Source organism: Saccopteryx bilineata, chromosome 11 (assembly GCF_036850765.1).
Source record: "Saccopteryx bilineata isolate mSacBil1 chromosome 11, mSacBil1_pri_phased_curated, whole genome shotgun sequence".
Lineage (NCBI taxonomy): Eukaryota > Metazoa > Chordata > Mammalia > Chiroptera > Emballonuridae > Saccopteryx > Saccopteryx bilineata.
Window position 1 is genome coordinate 23,498,796 of NC_089500.1, and position 21,393 is coordinate 23,520,188.

The 21,393-nt window shown below is 43.8% G+C and overlaps 1 protein-coding gene across 4 annotated transcripts in view; it reads right to left on the minus strand.

The window, feature by feature from the left end:
• Positions 1-2,107: 2,107 nt before the first annotated feature.
• The window catches only part of LOC136315398 (urea transporter 1-like), a 39,219-nt gene continuing 19,933 nt past the window's right edge, over positions 2,108-21,393 (minus strand). For all 4 annotated transcript variants that reach the window (XM_066246945.1, XM_066246944.1, XM_066246946.1 and 1 more), the window contains exons 3-10: positions 19,276-19,432; positions 17,976-18,165; positions 15,545-15,673; positions 14,034-14,226; positions 10,780-10,927; positions 10,448-10,582; positions 5,806-5,855; positions 2,108-4,149 (exon numbers count right to left, since the gene is read on the minus strand). In XM_066246945.1, the coding sequence (XP_066103042.1) occupies positions 3,976-4,149; positions 5,806-5,855; positions 10,448-10,582; positions 10,780-10,927; positions 14,034-14,226; positions 15,545-15,673; positions 17,976-18,165; positions 19,276-19,411 (1,155 nt within the window). In that variant the 5' untranslated portion in view covers positions 19,412-19,432 and the 3' untranslated portion in view covers positions 2,108-3,975. The remainder of the gene's footprint in view (positions 4,150-5,805; positions 5,856-10,447; positions 10,583-10,779; positions 10,928-14,033; positions 14,227-15,544; positions 15,674-17,975; positions 18,166-19,275; positions 19,433-21,393) is intronic.

Sequence of the window (21,393 nt, forward strand, 5' to 3'; positions counted from 1 at the left end):
AGAAGTCTATTATTTACTATTGTCAATGAAGCAAGACTTCCAAACCTGTAAGATTTTTTTTTTTTTTTTTTTTTTGCATTTTTCTGAAGCTGGAAGCAGGGAGAGACAGTCAGACAGACTCCCGCATGCACCCGACCGGGATCCACCTGGCACACCCACCATGGGGCGACGCTCTGCCCACCAGGGGGCGATGCTCTGCCCCTCCTGGGCGTCGCCATGTTGTGACCAGAGCCACTCTAGCGCCTGGGGCAGAGGCCACAGAGCCATCCCCAGCGCCCGGGCCATCTTTGCTCCAATGGAGCCTTGGCTGTGGGAGGGGAAGAGAGAGAGAGGAAGGTGCGGCGGAGGGGTGGAGAAGCAAATGGGCACTTCTCCTGTGTGCCCTGGCTGGGAATCGAACCCGGGTCCTCCGCACGCTTAAGATTTTTTTATGTTTATTTGAGCCAAACTGTTGACAATTGCCAGGAAGCGAAGTCTCAACAGATTGAGAAAGTGCTCCTGCAAATGGCAGTTCCACCACTGACTTTACGCATCAGAATCAAAGGGGAAGACGTGAGAGGGTTACAGGAAATTAATTAGTGGGAGAAAGCAAAGCGGGAATCTCTGGGATTGGGTAAAAGTAAAAGGGTTTATGTTGTTGAAACTTTTACATAGGCAGGAACAGGACAGTTAACAGTTAATAGTTCACATAACAGTAACAACCAGGGGGCTATTGGCTTCTGCTCCTGCGGAATGTCTGGCCTGATGGAAAAGGAAGATGACCCTTACATTCCAAAGGCATGTTATCAGCTGCGTTATCATAGATGCAAAAGACAGCAGACAGGCTTGAGTAAAAGCAAGCACTGACCTTTGTTTAGAGTAAGTTCTTCCCTAGGACTTGACTACCAAGCATGAACTGTTTTTAGAGAAGTTTGATTTAGACCATTCCGTGTTCACCTTAGTTCCCTGAGTTCGCCAGGCCATTGTGTAGGCTCTCCCTGAGCTTGTCAGGTTCATTTCGTGACCACATCTTGATTTATTAAAACAATTTTTTTTTTCGTCCAGACTATGTTTGTTTAGATTCCTTCAGGATCTTCATTGATGATTAATTTAGTAAGTAGAATTCTGCAGCCTGGACGCTGCAAACTTCTAATGGTCTGTGGGTTGTCAATGTGGGTTCAAGGGAGAGATTTAACTCTAAAGATGAAAGCCTTTTGGAAGAAAGCTGTTAAGGGGAAAGGCTGAAAAATTCATATGCATAAAACCTTCTTGTGTACTCCACAACTACAAATATATTCTTTCAAAGTTGTCTGTAATGAACCCCTTGGAAAGTCATCGTCTTCCATGGAACTGAACCTTCTAGCTCAACATAGTCCATGCTAATCAGGTGTGTGGGAAACAAGCCAGTCTGCACCTAGAACTCCTATAGGTGAGAAATATATATAATGTTGGGAGTCTTTAGCATAATAGTCTCAAAACCTTTTCCCTGTTTTCTACCTCAGATCAAAGGGGACACTTAATGATCATATATTACCTTGAAACAATAGGCAGGGAGGTTTTGTTTTGACCCAGGGCACTGCAATGGGCCAACCCACTGTGGCCTCCTTTTGTTTCCTGTTTGGGCTGCTTTTGACACTTGGAGTAAATTTCCATTCTTACCATGCTTTCTTTCAAGTATGCTACCCAGAGATGAAAGGAGGTGGAAGGGAAGTGCTTCAGGTGGCAGAGACAAGCACTGGTGACAAGGCTTGTCCTAGGGAGCTGGCCCCAGAGACTGTACCATGGCCCATTTCAGTCCTGACCTGGGGCCCAGGGCTTGTCTGGATATTCATGGAAGTGAGTTCTCAGGATATTCATCCCTAGTGTTGGGTGTGAATCTATACCCATCTATACCCATCTTCAGTAATCCACCCTCCTCCCTGAGTAAGAACAATGACAGAGGGGAGGATACCCTAGCAGATAGGCCAATAAATATGAACTTGAACAGGCTTTGCTGAAAGACACCTCCAGTGCTTTAAGGAAGGAATAGGATTTTAGATACAAGCAGTACTTACTTACACATGTGCTCGTGAATACACATGGTAGCTACAAAAGGCAATACTATATTTAAACAAAATTTACACAGAACTGAGTTGTGAATATAATTTATTCATATTCTTACATAAAAATTTGTCATATAGATGATAGGAAAAAAAATACAAGTCCTCCTTAAGAAAACTCATAACATACACTTAATTTCAGGCTAATGCTTAATAACAAAATAGCTTGAGAAAATACCATTTACATTAGACAGTGTACAAGGCCCTAAAATGTCCCTATTCACAAGCCAGTGTGAGCACCCCAGGAGAAGGTATGCATTTAACACACTGGACAGGCTCCGTTCAGAAGGTTAGCTTGGAGACACTTTAGAGGCCTCTGGTTCACTACCCACAGTCTTTACCCCTGTTTATCCTTGGTTATGTTTGCTCTTTAGTCCTCTCCCCCACCCACAGTCTTATGTCACAAATTCCTCAACCAGAGATTTCAGTTCAAACACTGAAGACTTAGTTATTTCACAGGAATAAACGTGACTCTGCCAGCTGCAAATCTGTGGCTTCCAAAGGCTTTGGTCACAGGGTTTTTAAATTGGAACAATGTTCGTTTGTTTTCCTGAGAAAAGTAAGCTGTGAACTTCTCCCTAAAGTATTTGTAGGTTTACTTCCCTTCTTATGTTTAGTGATTCAGCTAACTGTGTATTTTGCACTGAGCACTGCAAACCGAAAGAGGAAAGAAACCTTCAAGATTCTAGTTTCGCTATTGGCATCCTCCAAAATACCAAATAGATGCACACTGCCGGTGGGCAGAACTCTCTACTAGTCTCCGGCATGTTTGGTCATCAAATATTTATACAACTGATAACTGAAAAAAAAAAAAAGAAAAACAGGAGAATCCTTTATCTGTTTCTGTCTTTGTTGGTGTTTCAAATACCCTTGGTTTCTGAGTGAGAATACTGTGTGAGTGTTCAGAAAATAAATTTTCTTAAAGTCAAAATTCAACAACTTCTAAACACCCAGAAGCAATCTGACCTTAACTTTCAGTCTTTGTAACATGTAAGATATCATCAAATGAACTGAAATTGTAACTGAAAAGAGCCCTCAGATGTTGATGACTTAATTCTGCACATTTGTGGCATTTACGAGAGCATTTTAGGGGTTAAAGTAAAAGTGCTGTGCCGAGTATTTTATAAAACTGTAATTTCTCAATACAATTTAGGAATGTTAAGCCAAGAATGTCTCTTATTTTATCTCATTGAAGACAAATCTATTTTCACAAGAAAAAGATAATAAATTCTCTAAAAATCCTTTGCAATCGCCAAGAAAGGTAACAATATGGAATAATTTTGACAGACAAAAACTCTTTCTCCCTAATGCAGCTCTGTCAGTCTGGAAAAAAAACCCCAAACATCTTCTATTTGTTGAGTGTGAATGCCACACTCGGCAACAACTCTGAGGCCATGTTGACCACAGCTGTAATGCGTAACTTTTATTAACTTTCACAAGCCAAACTGCTTATCTGAAAATTCTGGGTTGACTTCAATTTTGTGACCATGAATTCCATTCCCTTAAGGTCTCACTTTTTAGAGCTTATTAATACTGTTTACATCAGCTAGCCAACCAAACATCAAAAATATCAATAAATATCAATAATTAGCTCCAGTCTCACTTCCTGTCTGTGGGAGCATGTTGGCTTTATAAATACATTACAGTCTTAGTGCCAGTGTCCCATGAGGATTTTCATTGCACAGCCAGAGCACACGGTCTGGATGTGTCTCTCACATGTTTAGGGATATTCCTGAAGTCTGAAAGAAAATGATAAAATGAGCAAAAGAACAGATTGCTGGTGGGTTAGTAGGAAAGTGGTTCTTAGTGAAAAACAACGATTTGCTGAGAATCTGGAAGCCAGCTGGGCAGTTAGTCCGAAATGGCTTGTGACCATGGCTGTGGATGAAGGCTGCTTTCACAGAGGGCTTTCAGCCATCCTTCTCTTGGCTTGCAGGTAGAAGATGCGGTTTTCTTCAGGATAAGTGACTTTACTGAGGGATATCTTGTAGATGTTGGTGTTATTCGTGGTCAGCAAGAGGAACACGAGTGTGGCCAAACAGAAGGGCCAGGTACAACATGGCAATCCGACCTGAGCAGGAAGAGACAAGCCACATGCTCCTTTGAGAGCCCGCAGAAAGCTAATCCATACCAACCATCACCTTTCCCTCTGTTCTCATCCCGCCCAGGGCGAGGGGCCACAGGGGCACTTCTCTGGACTCTGCTTGTGCCCATGGAGACTGAGTCTGAGTCCACAGGGCGCTTAGCAGTGGAAATGTCATCACCCATCCTTCAAGATGGTCAGTTATAGTTCTACCTTGTACATCTTTCCCTTCCTCTCCTACATGCAGACTTCCACACCAGCTGGGCAAAGATGATACTTAGCACACAGAGATGACACTTAGCAAACTGTCAGTGGCTCCTGACCCTTCATCCCATCCCACAAGACCTTCTTTGATTAGTTCAGCTCACAGTGAGCACTCTCCCCTTGACTTCCACCCAGACTAGGTCTTGGACTCCACTTGCTTTTCTTCTCTTCACCCTATCTCCCAAACAGACTCTAAGTTCCTTGAGGGTCAATCTTTCTTCTGCGCTATCCATGGCGACTCATGCGATTCTGAACATACACCATGTGCTTGATGAGGTCTGGCCCTATGCAAGGGCCCCGTGGGGGTGTGGTACCTAAAACCTGATGGCACATCAGAACCATCTGGGGAGGGGCTAAAAGCAGGGATGCCCAAGCACCACGGCAGATTGACTCCATCAGAAACACCAAGGAACAGGGCCTGAGGATCTGTACCTTTAAAAATATCCCTAGCTGACTCTGTTGTGCAGCCTGTGCAATTCTGGGCCACGGGCTGATGTCTGTGAGCCTATGTTGGGATGAAAGTGCTCCACAGTGCTCTAATATATTCCTATCATGGCTGTAATGGGGTTTCAACTTTCTATCAGAAACATACTGTGTCTCCAGAGGACGCTCCTGGATAAACTCTCTATGCTGCTGTAGAAAAGACGAGATACTGTTTCGACCCATTAGCAACCATGACCACATCCACATGGATTGTACTATCAGAAACTGGCCCTGCATCACCCGCAACAGTGGGTGGAAAAGAGATAAAGTGTCCAGGCCACTGGGAAGTGGGGGATCCTGAGATGGTCATACTGGGTTCCTCAGGGCAGTGGGAAAAGAAGTTTAAAGGGCCAGACAGAGCTGAAAACCAAGAAGAATGGCGGGGGCCACTTAATGCGCTATGATTTTTGCCTATTAACTAATTCAGCCACGACATGGGTCTAAATACGTCCTAGTGATGACTGACTAGGGATTTACAAAAAGGTAAGGCATATGAAAAAGTACTGGCTTGATTTAAAAAAATTAGGCTTTTAGCCAATTATGCTTTCTCTCCCTTGGCTGCTTCCTCCACTACTACCTGGTCCTGGCTTTCTGTTTAAGTGAAAGGTATTCTGAAGTCAACCTCCCGATCTTGGAGTTAGAGAGTAAACTGGGTAATATGTTATTCAACCCAAGTCTCACTTCCTTAAATCAAGCCTGGTGATGGTGACTAGGACTAAGATTGATTGAGATGCTCTGAGAGTAAGGACAGACAGGTGCAAGAAAAGGGAGAGTGGTGGCTGTCACAGTCACGGACCCCGCCGTGGGACGCTGCCTATGCGGACTTCAGGAGGGCTTCCAGAGCCTTGGAAACTGATCAATCATGCAGATGAGAAAGCAAGATTAAAGCAGACTCACCATAGCCATCAGCTTTGACATGCTGCCTCCAACATAGGCAGTGAACAGGCCTACGAGAAAAGAAGACAGAATGATGCTTGGTATGATTCATTTCATTATGGGAAGGACTGCCTTTGTATAAATCCCCTGCAATGTCAAAACACCCACGTTTGGCCCACTAGCCCAGCACCCTGGTTACAAGTATGAGTTTAGAGGCAGCAGCTCTGGGTTTGAATCCAGACTCTACCGCTTAGGAGCTTGGTGGCCTCTCTCAGCCTCTATCTCCTCACTTGGACAATGGACGTTATAGAGCTGGTGTGATCATGAAAGGAGGTAATGCTTGGGGTTGGCACACAGTAACTCAATAAAGGGAATCTCTTCTGTGGTTACTATTTTGTTGCTGCTTTGCTGATACTGAAGGGAAAGCCCTTCCATAGCAAATAAACTTCCCTGTTATTGTATCCAGGCATAGCTGAATTAAAATGAAACTGATAAACATTTCTTGAGATAGCCTGGCTTCTATACTGCATCTAGGATCCTCCTATTAATGGCTAGAACTCAAGTTACAAAAAAAAAATCATGGTATTAGAAAATAAGAAGGTTGTAACTCAGAGATCAGTAGAAATGGAACACAAACTTGGGATTCCTCCCCAGAATAATGCTTTCCCAAATACCATTAAGGTTGGCATACAGGTCAGTAAATAAACACGCTATTTTAAAATTTACTTCAAGTGAGCATGGATCTTAGAGTAGGTAATTTGGGTGTAAAATCTCTGTGATTTTCAATGTAAAACAACAAAAACAAAGATCTTAACTAGTAAATCATTAATTCCTCAGTTTTGGTTGGAAAAGGGGGCTCAAGGAGGCTTAGGAAAGCAGGCTGAAGGATGACCCCCACACAGCCACTTGGGCCACCAGCACACACTCTTAGAACACTCAACACCTAGTCTTCCTGTCTGGTGAGAAATCACATCAGCTATCTTGGGCGGTAGGATAGGAAATGGTAGGAGGAACTCTGATCCTGATTTCCATGCTTTTATATGCTATTATGTCTTTTTTTATCCCAACATTTTTGTTCAACAGTGTACCTAATTCTTTCCTGTCTGAACTGTCTCATGCTAGTGGGAAAGGCTTGTCATTGGAAAGTCTGGACTTCAAACCCCAGCTCTGCCATTTATTGTAGTTTGTTGTGCAACAAATCTCTAAGCATCTCAGAATCTAGTTTCATCATTTGTAAAATGGCAACTTGGAGCCATGCTTTACTGGGAAGCAGTGAATCTCAAATGAAATCATGTGTTTCCATGTGTTTCCACAACAACAGCTGTCAACTCACCGTTGTCACCATGTGACTGAGACACTGCTCTGAGCAGAAGGGTGCAACAGCTTGGGTTGGAAGAGCTCTGTGCTTGGTTTCCATAATTTTATTCTCCCCCCCTCCCCATTTCATTCATTAATTCACTCACTCATTCAAGAAATATTCACTGACCCTTGACTAGGCACCAGGGACGCTCTGTCCTTGCTGTCTTGAGTACCAGCTCTTATTTCTACACACCTTTCCTGACCACGGGAGACCATATTGCCATTTATCTCCTTTCAATACCAATTGTATTTCTAAGGCATCATCCTGGTGTTTAAGTCTCATACTGCTATACTATTGTCAAGTGATCGCCAATTCCAAGTTCCTTTTCTCTCTAAAATAAGAGTCAGATTAATAGCAGCTGCCTATCAATTAAGCCTTGCTGAGTTGGACTGGGTGTGCTAGAGGGAAGACTGGATTTCTAACCTTCATAGACAATGTCCCTCCCAACAGATGGCCATGTGAGAGTCCTACTATGATACTCTGGCAAAAGACAGACAAAATGTGTTTATAGTTTACATTGATAAAGTAACAAAATTTAGGAATTCCTGGCTACAGAGTTCCTGCTTTCGGGAAGGCAGCACTGCCAGGCGATGTCCGAGTTCGCCAACCCTTCTTTCCTGATAAAGCCATGAAAAGAGCAGCTCCACAATAAATGTCTGTTATTTATTTACCTTGGCTGACAAGGTTGGCTTTTGTTTGATGGCATCAGGGTGATGTGGGCAAGCGGAAACTTGCTGTGGCATTTCACATGTGATATTTGCTTTACCTTAGGGCAGGAAGTCTGTCTCAAAACTCGATGTCTAAAATAAAAAACACTGATAGCACCCAGTGTGGATGAAACGGACCCTCTTCCATGCAGTTGGCGGGAGGGGAAATTAATTCGGCCTATGTGGGGTGGACTTGGCAACTACTGAAAACTAAAATCGGCAGAGCTGGAATTTTGGCAGCAGGATCTGGGCTCTTAGCTGATTCAATATATTGCCTTAGCCATTATGATAAACTAGTAAAGAAAATATGATCTGCTCAAAGGAAGGTAGGCGTGGTAGGCAGAATCAAGTTCCCCAAAGATACTACATCCTAATCCCCAGAACCTGTGAATATGTAACCTTACATGACAAAAGGACTTTGCAGTGGTGACTACATTGGAAATCTTGAGATGAAGTGATGATCCAAAGTGGACCCAATGTAATCACAGGATCCTTATAAGAAGGAGGCAAAAACGTTCTATCCAGGGAGTAGGATAAAGAATTATCACTGTTTATTTTGTCCTCTTCTGTATTGACTGAATTTTTTTCATTTTGTTCAATAAGCCTATGCTACTTCTATAATAAAGAAAATAATGAAGAGATTCCTGCTTTGAGGAAATCCATCCACAAGCATCGTCGGCTTTATCCCCTTCCATGGTCTTCCGAGACCTCATCAACAACCCTTGTGACCAGAACAGTTTCTGCTTGATCTTTACGAGTGTGCTCAGGCTGTCCCCACGGATGTGCTCGGGCTGTCCCCACGGATGTGCTCAGGCTGTCCCCACGCGGGCCCAGAGCACCCTCTCCACCAACAAGAACTTCTCCTTGAAGTTTTTAGGACGTATGGAAAAGCTCGCTCTCTAAGAGGTGCTTCTGATGATTCTGGACTGGACTGTTCCCCCAAGAAGCTTGCATTATAGCTGTCTCCTTGTTCTGCTATAAACGCCACGTGGTCTCCTGTGGGCTCTCTCTTCCTTACTTGGCTTCTGCCCTTAACTGTAACTCTGTATGTCGGAACCACCTGAGATCTAAAGTGTCTAAATCCCTAGCTCTTACTAGTACTGCCTAGGTTGTATCATGAATGTTTAATATGTATTTGCTGCTACTGCCAATAAAATAAAATAAATAAAAATAAAGATATGCACTCCAAATAAAAGTTTGAAACCTCAAATCTCAGAATAAAGACTTGAACCCAGCTGAGCTCAGGCAGCCATATAATCTGTGACAGCCTTCTCCTCTGCCCTAAGTTTATGAACAAATACAGGAGAATGAGCCAATAGTTGTGACAGGGTTATTGGGAACTGGCAGGATGACGCATAAGCGGCCACCTGAGTTTTGTTATCACTGCTACTGCCCTGGGAAATCAAGAGTGAATGAACCCTTAGGAATCCTTGGTCCCATCCCACCCCCTGCCCAACACAGAAATCTCTTCTAAATCCCGCCTGACATGGGGTCCCTCGTTTTAAAAATGACAAATAACTTGGATTGATTAATCTGGTGATAAACTGACTCTAGACAAATATTTATTTCCATTAGCTCTGCAGTGAGTTTTGCACATTCCACTATCCCTGCACCCTCTGTCCCCCAGGGAGTGTCGTTCCCTTCAGTCTAGTACATTATCTGAAATGTTCTTACTCCTATTGCATGAGGAATGTCAGGGGCTATGGGAAAATCAGCATCCCTCACAATGGCCTGAGAAGCCGCTGGCTTTTCAGATTGAATCACTTGAGGGCTGTTCTCACCTAAGGCCTGAATGCTGCTACTAACGGAAGCAGAGTAGTGTAGTGGGCCTAACTCTCCGGGTCGTTAGCAAGTGTGAATTCTGGGTTTGCATTTACCCCCGCTGAGGATATCCTTTGGCATAGTGCTTTGTCTTCCTGGCCTTTGTACCCAAACAGTAAAATGAGTGAAATGAGAAGGATGGCATTTCCAGAACCCTTTCTGACTGACCGGCCGGGTCTGGCTGGGACATGGGGGTGAGAAAGGGTCAATACAGCCGCTCTCAAAACGTGGTTGGAGAGTAGCATCAGCCCCACCTCGCACTTGGTTAGAAACGCAAACTCCTTCCACCACCTCCAACAACAAATTAGGGTCTGAGGGTGGGCCCAGCAGTCTGCATTTTAACCAACCTTTCAGGTAATTCTGATGTACACTTATGCTTGAAATGAGCTGAATTAATGTGATCCTCCAAGGGCTGCACAGAGTACTACCAGGTTCACCAGGAGAAACGGCTCTGCATTTAGCTTGAGTTATGGCCTTTTAGTTTCTTGGGTCAAATGATTAGCATGAAGAACACAGGATGAGTTGAGTTTCTATCCCCCAACATACACACATTCAATAGGCTTTCCTGTCTCAGTGACCACTGAGCGAGGCACAGCTGACTTGAATACTCCTAGAGAGGGGACGTCACTTGCCCTGGTCACACACTTAGATAGCATGGGTCCCAATCTAGAACCTCAGCCCTAGTTTCTCATGCAGTCCTCCTATGCTGGTCTGTCCTGGATTTTGACGCCCACCATCATGGGCAGTCCTCCCTGCAGATGCACGGGGTACTCACCACAGCCTACAGCCAGGAGGTGGGTTTGCCAGGTGAGCGCCATGAACATTCCGCCAATTGCAATGCAGGCCAGAGAGCTGTTATAACTCCAGAGCCCAGCGTAGATGTCCTCAAATGGAGCTGAAAGGCTGAGTCCTGTCAGATAAGACAGGAGAAGTCAGAGCTGTGGACAGACGAATGGCAGGATGCTCTGGACAGAGGCTGGGGGCGGTGCAAGCAACTGAGAACTCCTATTGGTTGCTTGGAAGCAGAGAGCTCCAGAAAAGACTGGGGTACAGAAGAGGCCTGAGACAATGCATGGGGTGGAGGGCGAGCTCTCAACACTTTCTTACCTGCTACTACCCCCAGCAACGACCCGATTGTCGCATGCAGGCACATGAGCGGGGAGCACAGTAGGATGGCGCACAGGAAAATAAGCCCTGTCCACAGACTGCCGCAGCCATATATCTCACCAACACCCATAGGCAGGGCTTTCATTAGCTGCAAAGATAATTTAGGAAAAAGGTCATTGAAACAACTGGATAGAAATCCACAGGACACCTACAAGCACACAGTAATTTTAGATTGAGCGTACTTCATCTTTTGAGATCAGTGTTATTAATTTTTAAAAACTCTCTCTCTTTACGGAAAAATCTCAGTCATTTTTCTGCTTTATCCCCAGAGATACACCATCCCTTCCCTGGTGTACGCTGAGCATTGTGCCTTCTTAAAATCCCCCCTCCCTCACTGGCTCTCCTGCTTGCCCTGACACTTGGCCGTGGTACCTGCTAAGTTCCCAGTGTCTCAGTGTCCCCGCTGTGAGGATCCCCACGCCTCCCTGTGAGGATGGCAGGGAACGCAGCTTATACTTCTATTGCTTTCAACGGTTTGTCAGCGCTGAAGCCGGACCATCCTCACATCTCTACAGTCCACAGGAATATTATGATTCCCATGCAATCTGGTGGTTAATGATAGGGCCAGAAACCCGAAGTCAGGTTATCTTGTCCACAATTCGGAAGCAAGTATCGGCAACTTCGTAAATCAGGACCTTATTTACACTTGTGTTGTTAGCGAGGATATGTGTTATTTTAAACTAAGATATCCTTAGCTTATTCCAATTATCAACAACTGTCAGTCCTCAAAATACAAGAAAACATAAAAATGGCCTGATTCTACTTTCTAGCTGAGGTCTGAATTCAGCCAGTGTGTTTACAGCGTGGCAATTTAAAGCACAGGGTTTGATTTGAGCTAACAAATGATCATTCTTTCTCATAACACTTCTGGGAGGGCCAGGGCAGCCACAGTTAGCCATGGTGGTTCCCTTATGACCAAGGCCATTCGCTGCAATGCCTTTCCCAGGTCATATGGGCAACTTTTGTGGAGGGTCTTCAGGGGGCAGTGACTGCGATAGTGGGAGTCCTGGTTTGGGCATAAGGTAGAACATCCTCTACCTTCATGTGTTAGGCTGGCAGTAATGATGGCTTCCCAGTGCTGGTTTGGTCCTCGCTCAGTGTGCAGGACCATCCTGTGAGCTTAACTCTACCCTAAGATGGGCCCTAACTTCTAGTCCTGTCTGGGTTTTCATGCCTACATAGGATCACTTACTGTTTCTTCTAGACCTGAAAACTCGACACAGGCACACCCAGCAGAACTATCCCTCAGGCAGCCAAGGAGGTGGGGAGGTGGGTGAGGTGGGAAATAACGGTGCTGATGTAGAGATGGTAGTTCAGCGGGATGTAGAGATGGTAGTTCAGCGGGAAGGCACAGACAAGACCCTGACCTCCCCAGCTCGGCACTGTCCAACAGAACGTTCCATGATCTTGGAATATTTCTGTATCTCTGTTGTCCAATGCATGAGACTTGGGCACCTGAAATGGGGCTAGTGAGGCTCAGGAACTAAATTGTAAATTTACATTCTAGTTACTTTTGCACTTAAACTATAACAACCACATGGGGTTAACAGCTACTATATTGGACCATGCATTTTTAGAGCGATGAACAAATATTGTTTTATAACACCATTTTTCATAGGGAGTTATAATTAATTTTTGATTTGTCTTCTGAGTTATTTCCAACTGCTCCCATTCATTTTCCGGGCAAGAAGCTGAAGAAAAGACTAATTGAGTTTCTCATGTTTTGATCACTCGGCACAGAGGACACAGCACAAGGCATTGTATAGACTGAGAGTGGGAAAGACAGGGTTTTGCTCATGAGAAAAGGTAAGGACTCTGGTTTTCTTCTGACATCAAGTGTTCTCTTGTTTTTAATAATCAAGAAACCCTAAAGAGATGTGTTAAATAAATAACAATAGGAAGAGCGGGTTTTGATTTGAGTTAACCAGGTGTTTAAAAGTGGTGTTCTCTCTACGCATGTCGGTAAAGAGATACAGAGTCTGTGATTGTGGTTCTCAGACCCTGGCCCACATTACAAGTATTTGGGGAGCTTGTTAATACAGGTTCCCAGGCCCCGCCCCCCGAGCTTATAATTTAGGGAGTCTGTAATGGTATTAAAAACAATGATTCTGATGCCTATCAAAGCTTGAGGACCCTGAATTATTGTACTTATCCTGAGAGATTAACTGTCTGAAGAAGCAGAACAGAGAGATTTTGTGGTAGATATAATAGTATCTGCCAGTCCTTTTGATATGAGGAGGCAGGTCACGAGGGACTTAGCCCCAGGCTGAGCTCCCTGCATCAATGACTGTGCCTCCCCCCTTCCCCCCAACAAGGGCCAAGTTGGCAATAGAGTGTCTGATTTCCAATGGAGTTATACTCTGACATTAGTTCTTTTTTTTTTTATTAAATTTCCCCCCAGACTAGCAAATTTAATGAGTAGCTCCAAGTTTCCTAGCAGCAAAGGCAAAAAGAGAAAATATAATAATTATATAATAATTACTATTTGAGGAAAGAAAATATATACAAATATCAGTAGGGACATTTATTTTTCTAGAGCCAAATTCTTAAAGGAACTTAAGTACATTGATTCTATTACACAAGTCATTTTCAATATAATAAAAAATATGCTAATACACAGGGAGAGAGAAACGTTTTCTGCAGTTATATTATAAACGGAACTGAATTATGTAGGTCCAATTGCAAAAGGGACTTTGAATAGCAAAAAGAGTTGTGTAACCAACAGTGGATGGGCAGAAAATAAAGACTACTTTCATTCATCCATTAAAACGTCAATCTCTGAATGTACTTCTGGCCACAGGTCCAAGGGTGAGGCTCTCTGGTAATCTAACTTTTCTCAGAGAAGAAAGATTTTAAGATCTAGAAACTCTGAAGAAGAATGGGGTTGTGCCTGGGTTTGCGGTCCTCTCAGGGGAAGAAACGGGCTTCACTGCACACTGAGGGGAGGGACAGTGGAATTGTTTTCTTAGGAAAAGAGGGGGAAAAGTTAGTGATGACCAAATAGTTATTTAAAAAAATTCCTCAGAGCCCGGAGCTTTGGAGTAGAACAAATGCTTTAGCTGTAAGAATGAAGGCAGCAAGGCCGCCCTAGAGCCGAGTCTCTATAATGCTTTGATGCCTATGAACGATGAACCAGTAGGACACGGGACGTCTTCCAAAGCATGGAGGGAATGTGAAGAGATTGTGTCTCTTACCTGCAGGGCATCAAGATCTGGCCAGGAGATATTGGGAACTGAAGTTACAGGTTCGATCAGTTTGCTTGGGAAGAATGGGTGGTAATGTCCTGTGGCGGAAAGGTACATCGACAATGCCATGTTGAAGGGCAGCGTGAAGATAGGGATGTCCCATTTGCTGAAAATGGAGCTCAACGCACTTGAGAAAATTGGACTAAAACAACAACAAAACAGAATGGAAGAAACTGCACGTGTCAGCCATGTTGACAAACTGAATCTATCCTAGGGAGGACCTTTGTTTCATTGCAAACGACGTCTCTAAAGCACTGTGTCGAAAAACATTTCACAGAAAAAACAAACAAACAAAAAATCCAAACACACTTTGCATAAATCCTGTCATGAAGAGAATAATTCTTGCAGAACGTAAAAATATCAATTCATAGTTTATTTGGCTTTTGAAAAACTTGTATCTGCGGGGTTGCCCACAGTGAGCAATACAGTTTTCAAAAATATTTTTCTGGTATTTAAGACATGAAATAAAATACTATCTACACAGTCAAAACTGCCCGTTTTACCTACTTGATCACATGCCCTTCTTTCCCCACCAGAAACAACCAAGATCTTGAACTTGTCCATCACCTCCGCAAGTCTTTAGTATATATATTTTTGAAAAAGATAAACAATTGTTCAAGGGAGGATGCAGGTGATGCATGCTGGATGAGAAAGGTCTTAAACGCAGGGGGACTGAGTTTTAAGTCCTTGGGCAGTTGAAGAATGGTATGACCTTGGGCAGGACCTCGTCTATAAACTGGGGGATTGGATTAGTTGGTCTCTGGGACCCTTTTGTGCACTCACTTGTTGACTCAATCAGAGGGCTATCACTTTAAGGTCAGAGCTCCAAATATCATGGGTTGTGGGAGGAGCTATGGTGAGCATCCACAGGTCATGGCTCCTGCCCTTGAGCCTGTTCTTCAGAGCAAGCTGGAAGTGACCTCCTGAACAGGTTCGCTCAGCTAGCAGGTTCTCCCCCACACACCTGCGGATACAGCCAGGGTGGGTGGTTCTCCTGCAGACACTGCCCATGGTGGGCATTACTTCTCATTTGTGTGGATATTAGTATTTTATATTCTAAATATGCTACGATAAGGAAATGTTTGCTTCCAAAAGGCAGAATCAACATTGTCAACAGAGAGACTAGTTCAATTACCTCAGAATCTTGGGGGAGAAGGGAGGTAGTACGAAGGGCCACATGTGTGTTTTAATGTTTCCTGTTTCCAATAGACATAGCCTGAATCTAAATCTTAGAAAAGTATTTCTCTAGATTGAAGCTGTATTGTATGCAGAACATGAAACTGATCATTTAACCATTTTAACGTGTGTCCTTCAGAGGCACCAGAACAACCATGACCGCCATCCATTGTCAGATCACTTCTGTCTTGCAAACTGAAACCCTCTGCCCACTGAGCAGTAGCTCTCCTTCCCAGCCCGGACAGTGTTTTTGAAAAGCATTTTGAAAACGAGGTACAACTTACCAAGTCATGGACATAGCGCACACAGGGAATAACAGCCACCAGAAGTAGTCCCCCTTGTCGGAAAAGACAGCCATGAGTATTGCCACCAGGGTGGCATTGTAGCCATGCAACCCCGCGGCGATCGCAGACCTGCGGGCGAGAGGCACAGCTGGACGTCTCACAGGTGGATGCTGGCCGGGCTTGCACATTAGTGACACTTGTAAACTCCAGATCACATTCACATGAGAAAGTGAGATTATACTTAGAAATGTACTTCAGTCTACAGAAGCCATACACTAGTAAAACATGAAAAAATAAACTACCCGTAGAAAAATTACAAATGCGCCCAGAGAACCACCCTCTCCAGAGGCATCATATAGCTAAAGACAGAACCCTAGCCTCCAGGGGAGAAACGGAACCAGCAGGGCAACTGCTTCTGTTTCCTTTACACTTTTGCTTCGGGACGTTATTATTTCTTTTATATCATTAAGGGCTTCTGACTTGTACAAAGCTTTTAGGCGAAACTGTTTCCGAAGTCTGATTTTCTTGGTGAGAGATGTAAGATTCTCAAAGTGTAAATTCACTTTCATAGTATCTTTGGTCTTATAAACATTAATCTTCCAACTTAGCATATATTTCATCTTCCTGTGCTTCCATTTTGTTGTCTCCAAATACACATTTCCAAGTTATTGCGAAAAACAAACAAACAAAAATTAACTTTTCTTTTACTTGGCAAAGCACTCCAATTAATTCAGTGCATATTTAGCACCTAAATCTTTCTTGGGTCCCTTTTTGCTTCCCACCATTTAAACTCACTTTCAAAAGTTGTCTTATGAGTTAGAAGTGCCCAGAGAAAACGAAACAGTCTCTAGAGTGTGAGTCCCAAGGCTGACAAGCCAGCCCCTCCCCCAGGGCTCAGAGTTGGCAATACCTGGCACCATGAAGGGCCCAGCACGCAAGGTCAAAGGGGGCCATGGATGTGCAGATCGTGATGTGAGTGGGTGAGGTCAAAGGCAGGTCTGAGGGGGAGGTGAGGCAGGCAGTGGGCCACACTATGGGGGTGGCAGAGGATGGCGTGAGAATGCCTTCTAGGCTTGTTTCTAAGTGGGGTAGGAAGCACCAATGCATCAAGAAGATGTCACTCGGGAGTGAGAGCATTGTGGTGGGGGGGGGACGACTCCTTGTTCAAAAGTCTTTTATCTACCTTTAATAGTCCTCCAGGCCATGTGTGACGCAATTTGTATTGGTTTACCCAGGAAACAGTAATGCCCTTCAGAAATTGGGTCTGTATAGGATGACAGCATTAGCAGAGAGCTAATGCAGACTTATCCTCTCAAAGGCTGACTTTCAGAATGAATGCCTGACTTTGATCAACGAGTTCAATGGCCATGTCTACCAGTTGTGGCACACCATGATTAAAGAAACAAGACGTGTAGTCACTTAAAACAGAGGATTGTTTTAAGCAGTCCTTTGAGGACCAAGAAAAAGAAGAGGTTTGTAAACTAGCACATGCGACCATGGCTGGTCTTCTAATATATACCTGATAAGGAAAATGGGTCAACTTTCTCAGGAGCAAAGCAATGAAGGAATATTCAATATGGCACAGTCCTGGGCTGCACCTCCACAGTGGGCAGACCATCTCTTGCCATGCACTGGAACAGAGTTTACCTAAGATACTGAACCACTCTCTACAGAGAACAAATCAGGCTCCTCGAGCCTGATGCAAGAGTGGAGGAGCGTTTGTTGACTCTCTCCGCAAGAATGTCCTTAGGCAATCCACAGCGAGAGTTACAGGGGTTTAGCTGTGTAATGACAATCCACCTGGGATCGTGCATTGGTCTTGGACATCTGGCAGACTGGCAGCCTCACTGAAGAAACTGGTTAGTCAGAAGGGTTCTATACCCTTGGTGGGAGTCAGCTCATCTCTTTCATCAGAAGATATCCTAACACGATTTAAGTCAGAACTTGGAATTTGTTATTATTTATCTCTCTCGAAACTGAGCAGAATAAATTTACTAAACAAATCATGGAAATAAGATATAGGGGATTATTAAGCCAATAAAACGTGTCATGAACTCATGTATTTTTGCCCAAACAAAAAAACGCTGATAATAAATAATTGATCGATTATTAAAGAACTCCCTTTAGAAGCTCTCCTGGGAATTTCTTGCAGCTTAGCTGTGGTTACCACGCACTGCTATGAGAATCTGGCATTGTTACCACATACTCCATGAGAATCTGGCATTGTTCAGAATGGCTACCTAGTCAGGTACCATGAACATGAGGCTCTAAATGATACCCTGACCTTTCACTAAAAGCAAATATAAAGAGTTTTGTGGAATAAAGGTTATTTCTTCTGGGAAGGGTGGAGCTTTATTAGTGCTACCCCAAATCACTGGTCGGCTCCCGTGACCTCAGAAGTGAGAAGAGCGGCTTGGATGGGTGCGCCTACCTGTCTTGACAGAGCAACAAGGCTGTCAGGGTGGAGACCGCCGTTCCCAAACAGCCAGTGAGGGCCAACCAGGGGCTATGGACCAGGATTCCCACCAGAATCAGGATTCCACTGATGGGGTTGTTGACGAGCGCCACCTGGGCCAGGCCCCGGAGAACCCAGTCGATGAATTGGAGCACTAGGGGTTTGTCTGGAAGAGATGAGATGGGCGGAGCTAAGAACGCAGTGAGGCACCCTTCCAAGGTGCAGGGCCCTCTTGAGCAAAATCATCAAAATCCCCTCTGATGAAAGTGAAACTTATTTTTTATATTCTTTGAACACATTTCCCTTTGGTGGCACCAGGTCCCTAAAAGCAACCAGTTCCTTTATGCTAAACTCACACTGTCCTGTCTAGAACCTTAGATCCAGAAAGCATCAAATGCACTTATTTATCATGTTTAGAGGTACAGACTTTAAAGCCAAAGGAATGAATTACCAAAAGTAAAATGTTATTTATTTAATTTTTAAGTGAGAGGAGGTGAGATAGACATTCTCCTGCTTGTACCCTGACTGGGATCCACCTGCCAACACCTGTCTGGGGCTGATGCTTGAGTCAACCGAGCTATCCTAAGCACCTGGGGCTGATGCTTGAAATAATTAATCCACTGGCTGTGGGAGGGGAAGGGAGAGAAGAGGGAGAGATGAGGGAGAGAAGAGGGAGAGAAGAGGGAGAGAAGGGGGAGAGAAGGGGGAGAGAAGAGGGAGAGAAGAAGGAGGAAAAAGGGAGGGAAGAGGGAGAGAAGGGGGAGAGAAGAGGGAGAGAAGAGGGGAGAGGGAGGGAAGTGGGAGGGAAGGGGGAGAAGAAGAGGGAGAGAAGAGGGAGAGAAGAGGGAAGAGGGAGGGAAGAGGGAGAGAAGAGGGAAGAGGGAGGGAAGTGGGAGGGAAGGGGGAGAAGAAGATGGTTGTTTCTCCTGTGTGTCTTGACTGGGAGTTGAACCCAGGATGTCCATACACCAGGCCAATGCTCTATCCACTGAGCCAGCTGGCCAGGGTTCCAAAAGTAAAATTGTAGATTTTAAGTACTGAAACTACAAAATGGAGCCAGTTGCCTTCCTCTGATATGAGCAGGACCCTGGCCCTGACCACTGTCTCCATAAACAAAGTTTGAAAGGGCTTGCAGGTTAGAAGGTAACAGTTAAAAAATGGAGAGGAAAAAGATAGAACTTAGGTGACGACAACTAAAGACATGAGTAGAAGAACCAGCAAACAATTTCTCCCAAAGTCACTTCTCACATCCTCCAAGGGACAGAAGCATAAATACCTTTAAGCCAGTTGGTGAATTCTTTCATGTCACCGGTGACATAGCTGAGTGCTTTGCAAAGACAACTTCTCCCTCGACATGGTGAAATCAGGTTTTCACCCCGGTCCACTTTAACCATATTGGGGTTGTCCTCCATGGCGATCTCTTCTTCTGACCCCTGAGGAAAGAACAGAGCTCATTAACACCCTCGTGCAGAATTCTCCAGACTGTCCATCACTGGGTCTGGTCCCACTAGCCAGAGGATGAGCTCAAAGACATTTCACCTGGACCACAACATCCCATGATACTATGATAGCACCATTTTCCTCTTGAAATATCATCATGGAGATTATTGTCTGAACCCAAATTCCACCCCACTTTTGTCATCGCTGTCTTTGGTGCTACTACAAGAAGGTTCTCGTCTTTCTTTTTATAAGGTTTAGTTTCTAATTTAACAAACATTTATTGAGCACCTATATTCTGCACTCAAAGATCTCATTCAGCCTAGTGCCCTGGTTGGCAAACTGCAGCTCACATGCCATATGTGGCTCTTTGGCCCCTTGAGTGTTGCTCTTCCACAAAATACCACATACAGGCGCTACCTCGATAAAGAATGTACCTACCTACATAGTTTAAGTTAAAAAAATTGGCTCTCAAAAGAAATTTCAATTGTACTGTTGATATTTGGCTCTGTTGACTAATGAGTTTGCCGAGTGGAAAAGACTGAAAAAGAATTAATTTCAACATAATGAATCAAATAATAATATAGAAAAGCTAATATCACATGCTTAAGCTTAACGTTGCCAAAGGAGCTAGTTACCAGATTACAAAATGATGGTCACTAATGCAGACCAATTGGCTACTTTCTAAGAAAAACAGCCTTTTTCAATTGAAATTTAATTTTACGAAAAAAGGTTTTATTTTTAAGCATTTGAAGGGAAGACAGACTTTAAAAAACTGTGTGTGTCAACACAGCCTACGGAACCCCTTCACATTCACTCTCCAAATTCAAAGATCACTTTATTATGTCCTCCTATCAGGCAACTGCCTCAGATATTCCTGTGTTTGGAGTTTTTTATTTAAATATTTTAAAACAGGCATGAATAAACATTATACAAAGGCATAGAAAACAGGTAAGGTAGAAGTGGACCAAGCTGTTGAAAAGCAAAGATGTGTAAGTTAAGCATTGTACAATATAAGGATGTACAGGGCATAATTATAGTAAACATGCTTCTGGAAAACACTAGCAACATAACCATGACTTTGTTCACTAGGAGAGTCTTTCACTTCTCTGGATTAGTTTGTAACAGGAAACATCACCAGAATATGGCACTCTGCAGACAGAACTGGTTTCACGGTGCTAATGGTAGACACATGAGAACACCAATGATGTAACCCCCTAGGTAGGCAAAGGGGTAAGACAATGGCAAAACCACCTTGAGCGTGCAAGAAAAGCCAAGAGCACAAGATAAGTGTGGAGTAGAACACCAACACCACCAGCCCGCTGGAGGCATGACTATGGAATGGGGAAGCCACAGGCACGGAAGACACAACCATGGAAATACCAAAGCCCATGCGGATAAACCAGCCCACCTTCTACCTGTGGCCAGGCTGAGGATGAAGGGTTCTCATGGCTATTGTTTGACCCCATCATTGTTTCATTTACCATAGCCAACAAATAGCTATTAATAGATAGAAAAGTTATGCCTTTTTTATTTTCAACCCTAACTCTAGTTTTGCCTTCTATTAATCCTAGTACGGAAATCAATGTGGGTAACTGATTTTTAACTAAGTAACAATTGTATTGTATTCTTTCACTGCTCAACTAACCATTCTGCTTTCAAACAATGGTGAATCATTAATCATTAGACAAAGTAGAGGGTATTTATGGGGTTTGTTTTTTAGCTCATTTTTTCTTGGCATTTGTGAGACTTCCAGTGAAACTTTGCATTCAGAAACTCTTAAGCTGAAAACTGCTGGTGGTGCTAACACTAATTTTACATGGAACTCACTGTCCCCATAGTTAAACATGTAAAACTGAATTTATTAAGCAATTATGAGAAACCGTGTTTTATTTTATTTAAATTTTTATTTGTTGATTTTAGTGAGAGGAAGAGAGAGAAAGGAACATTGATCTGT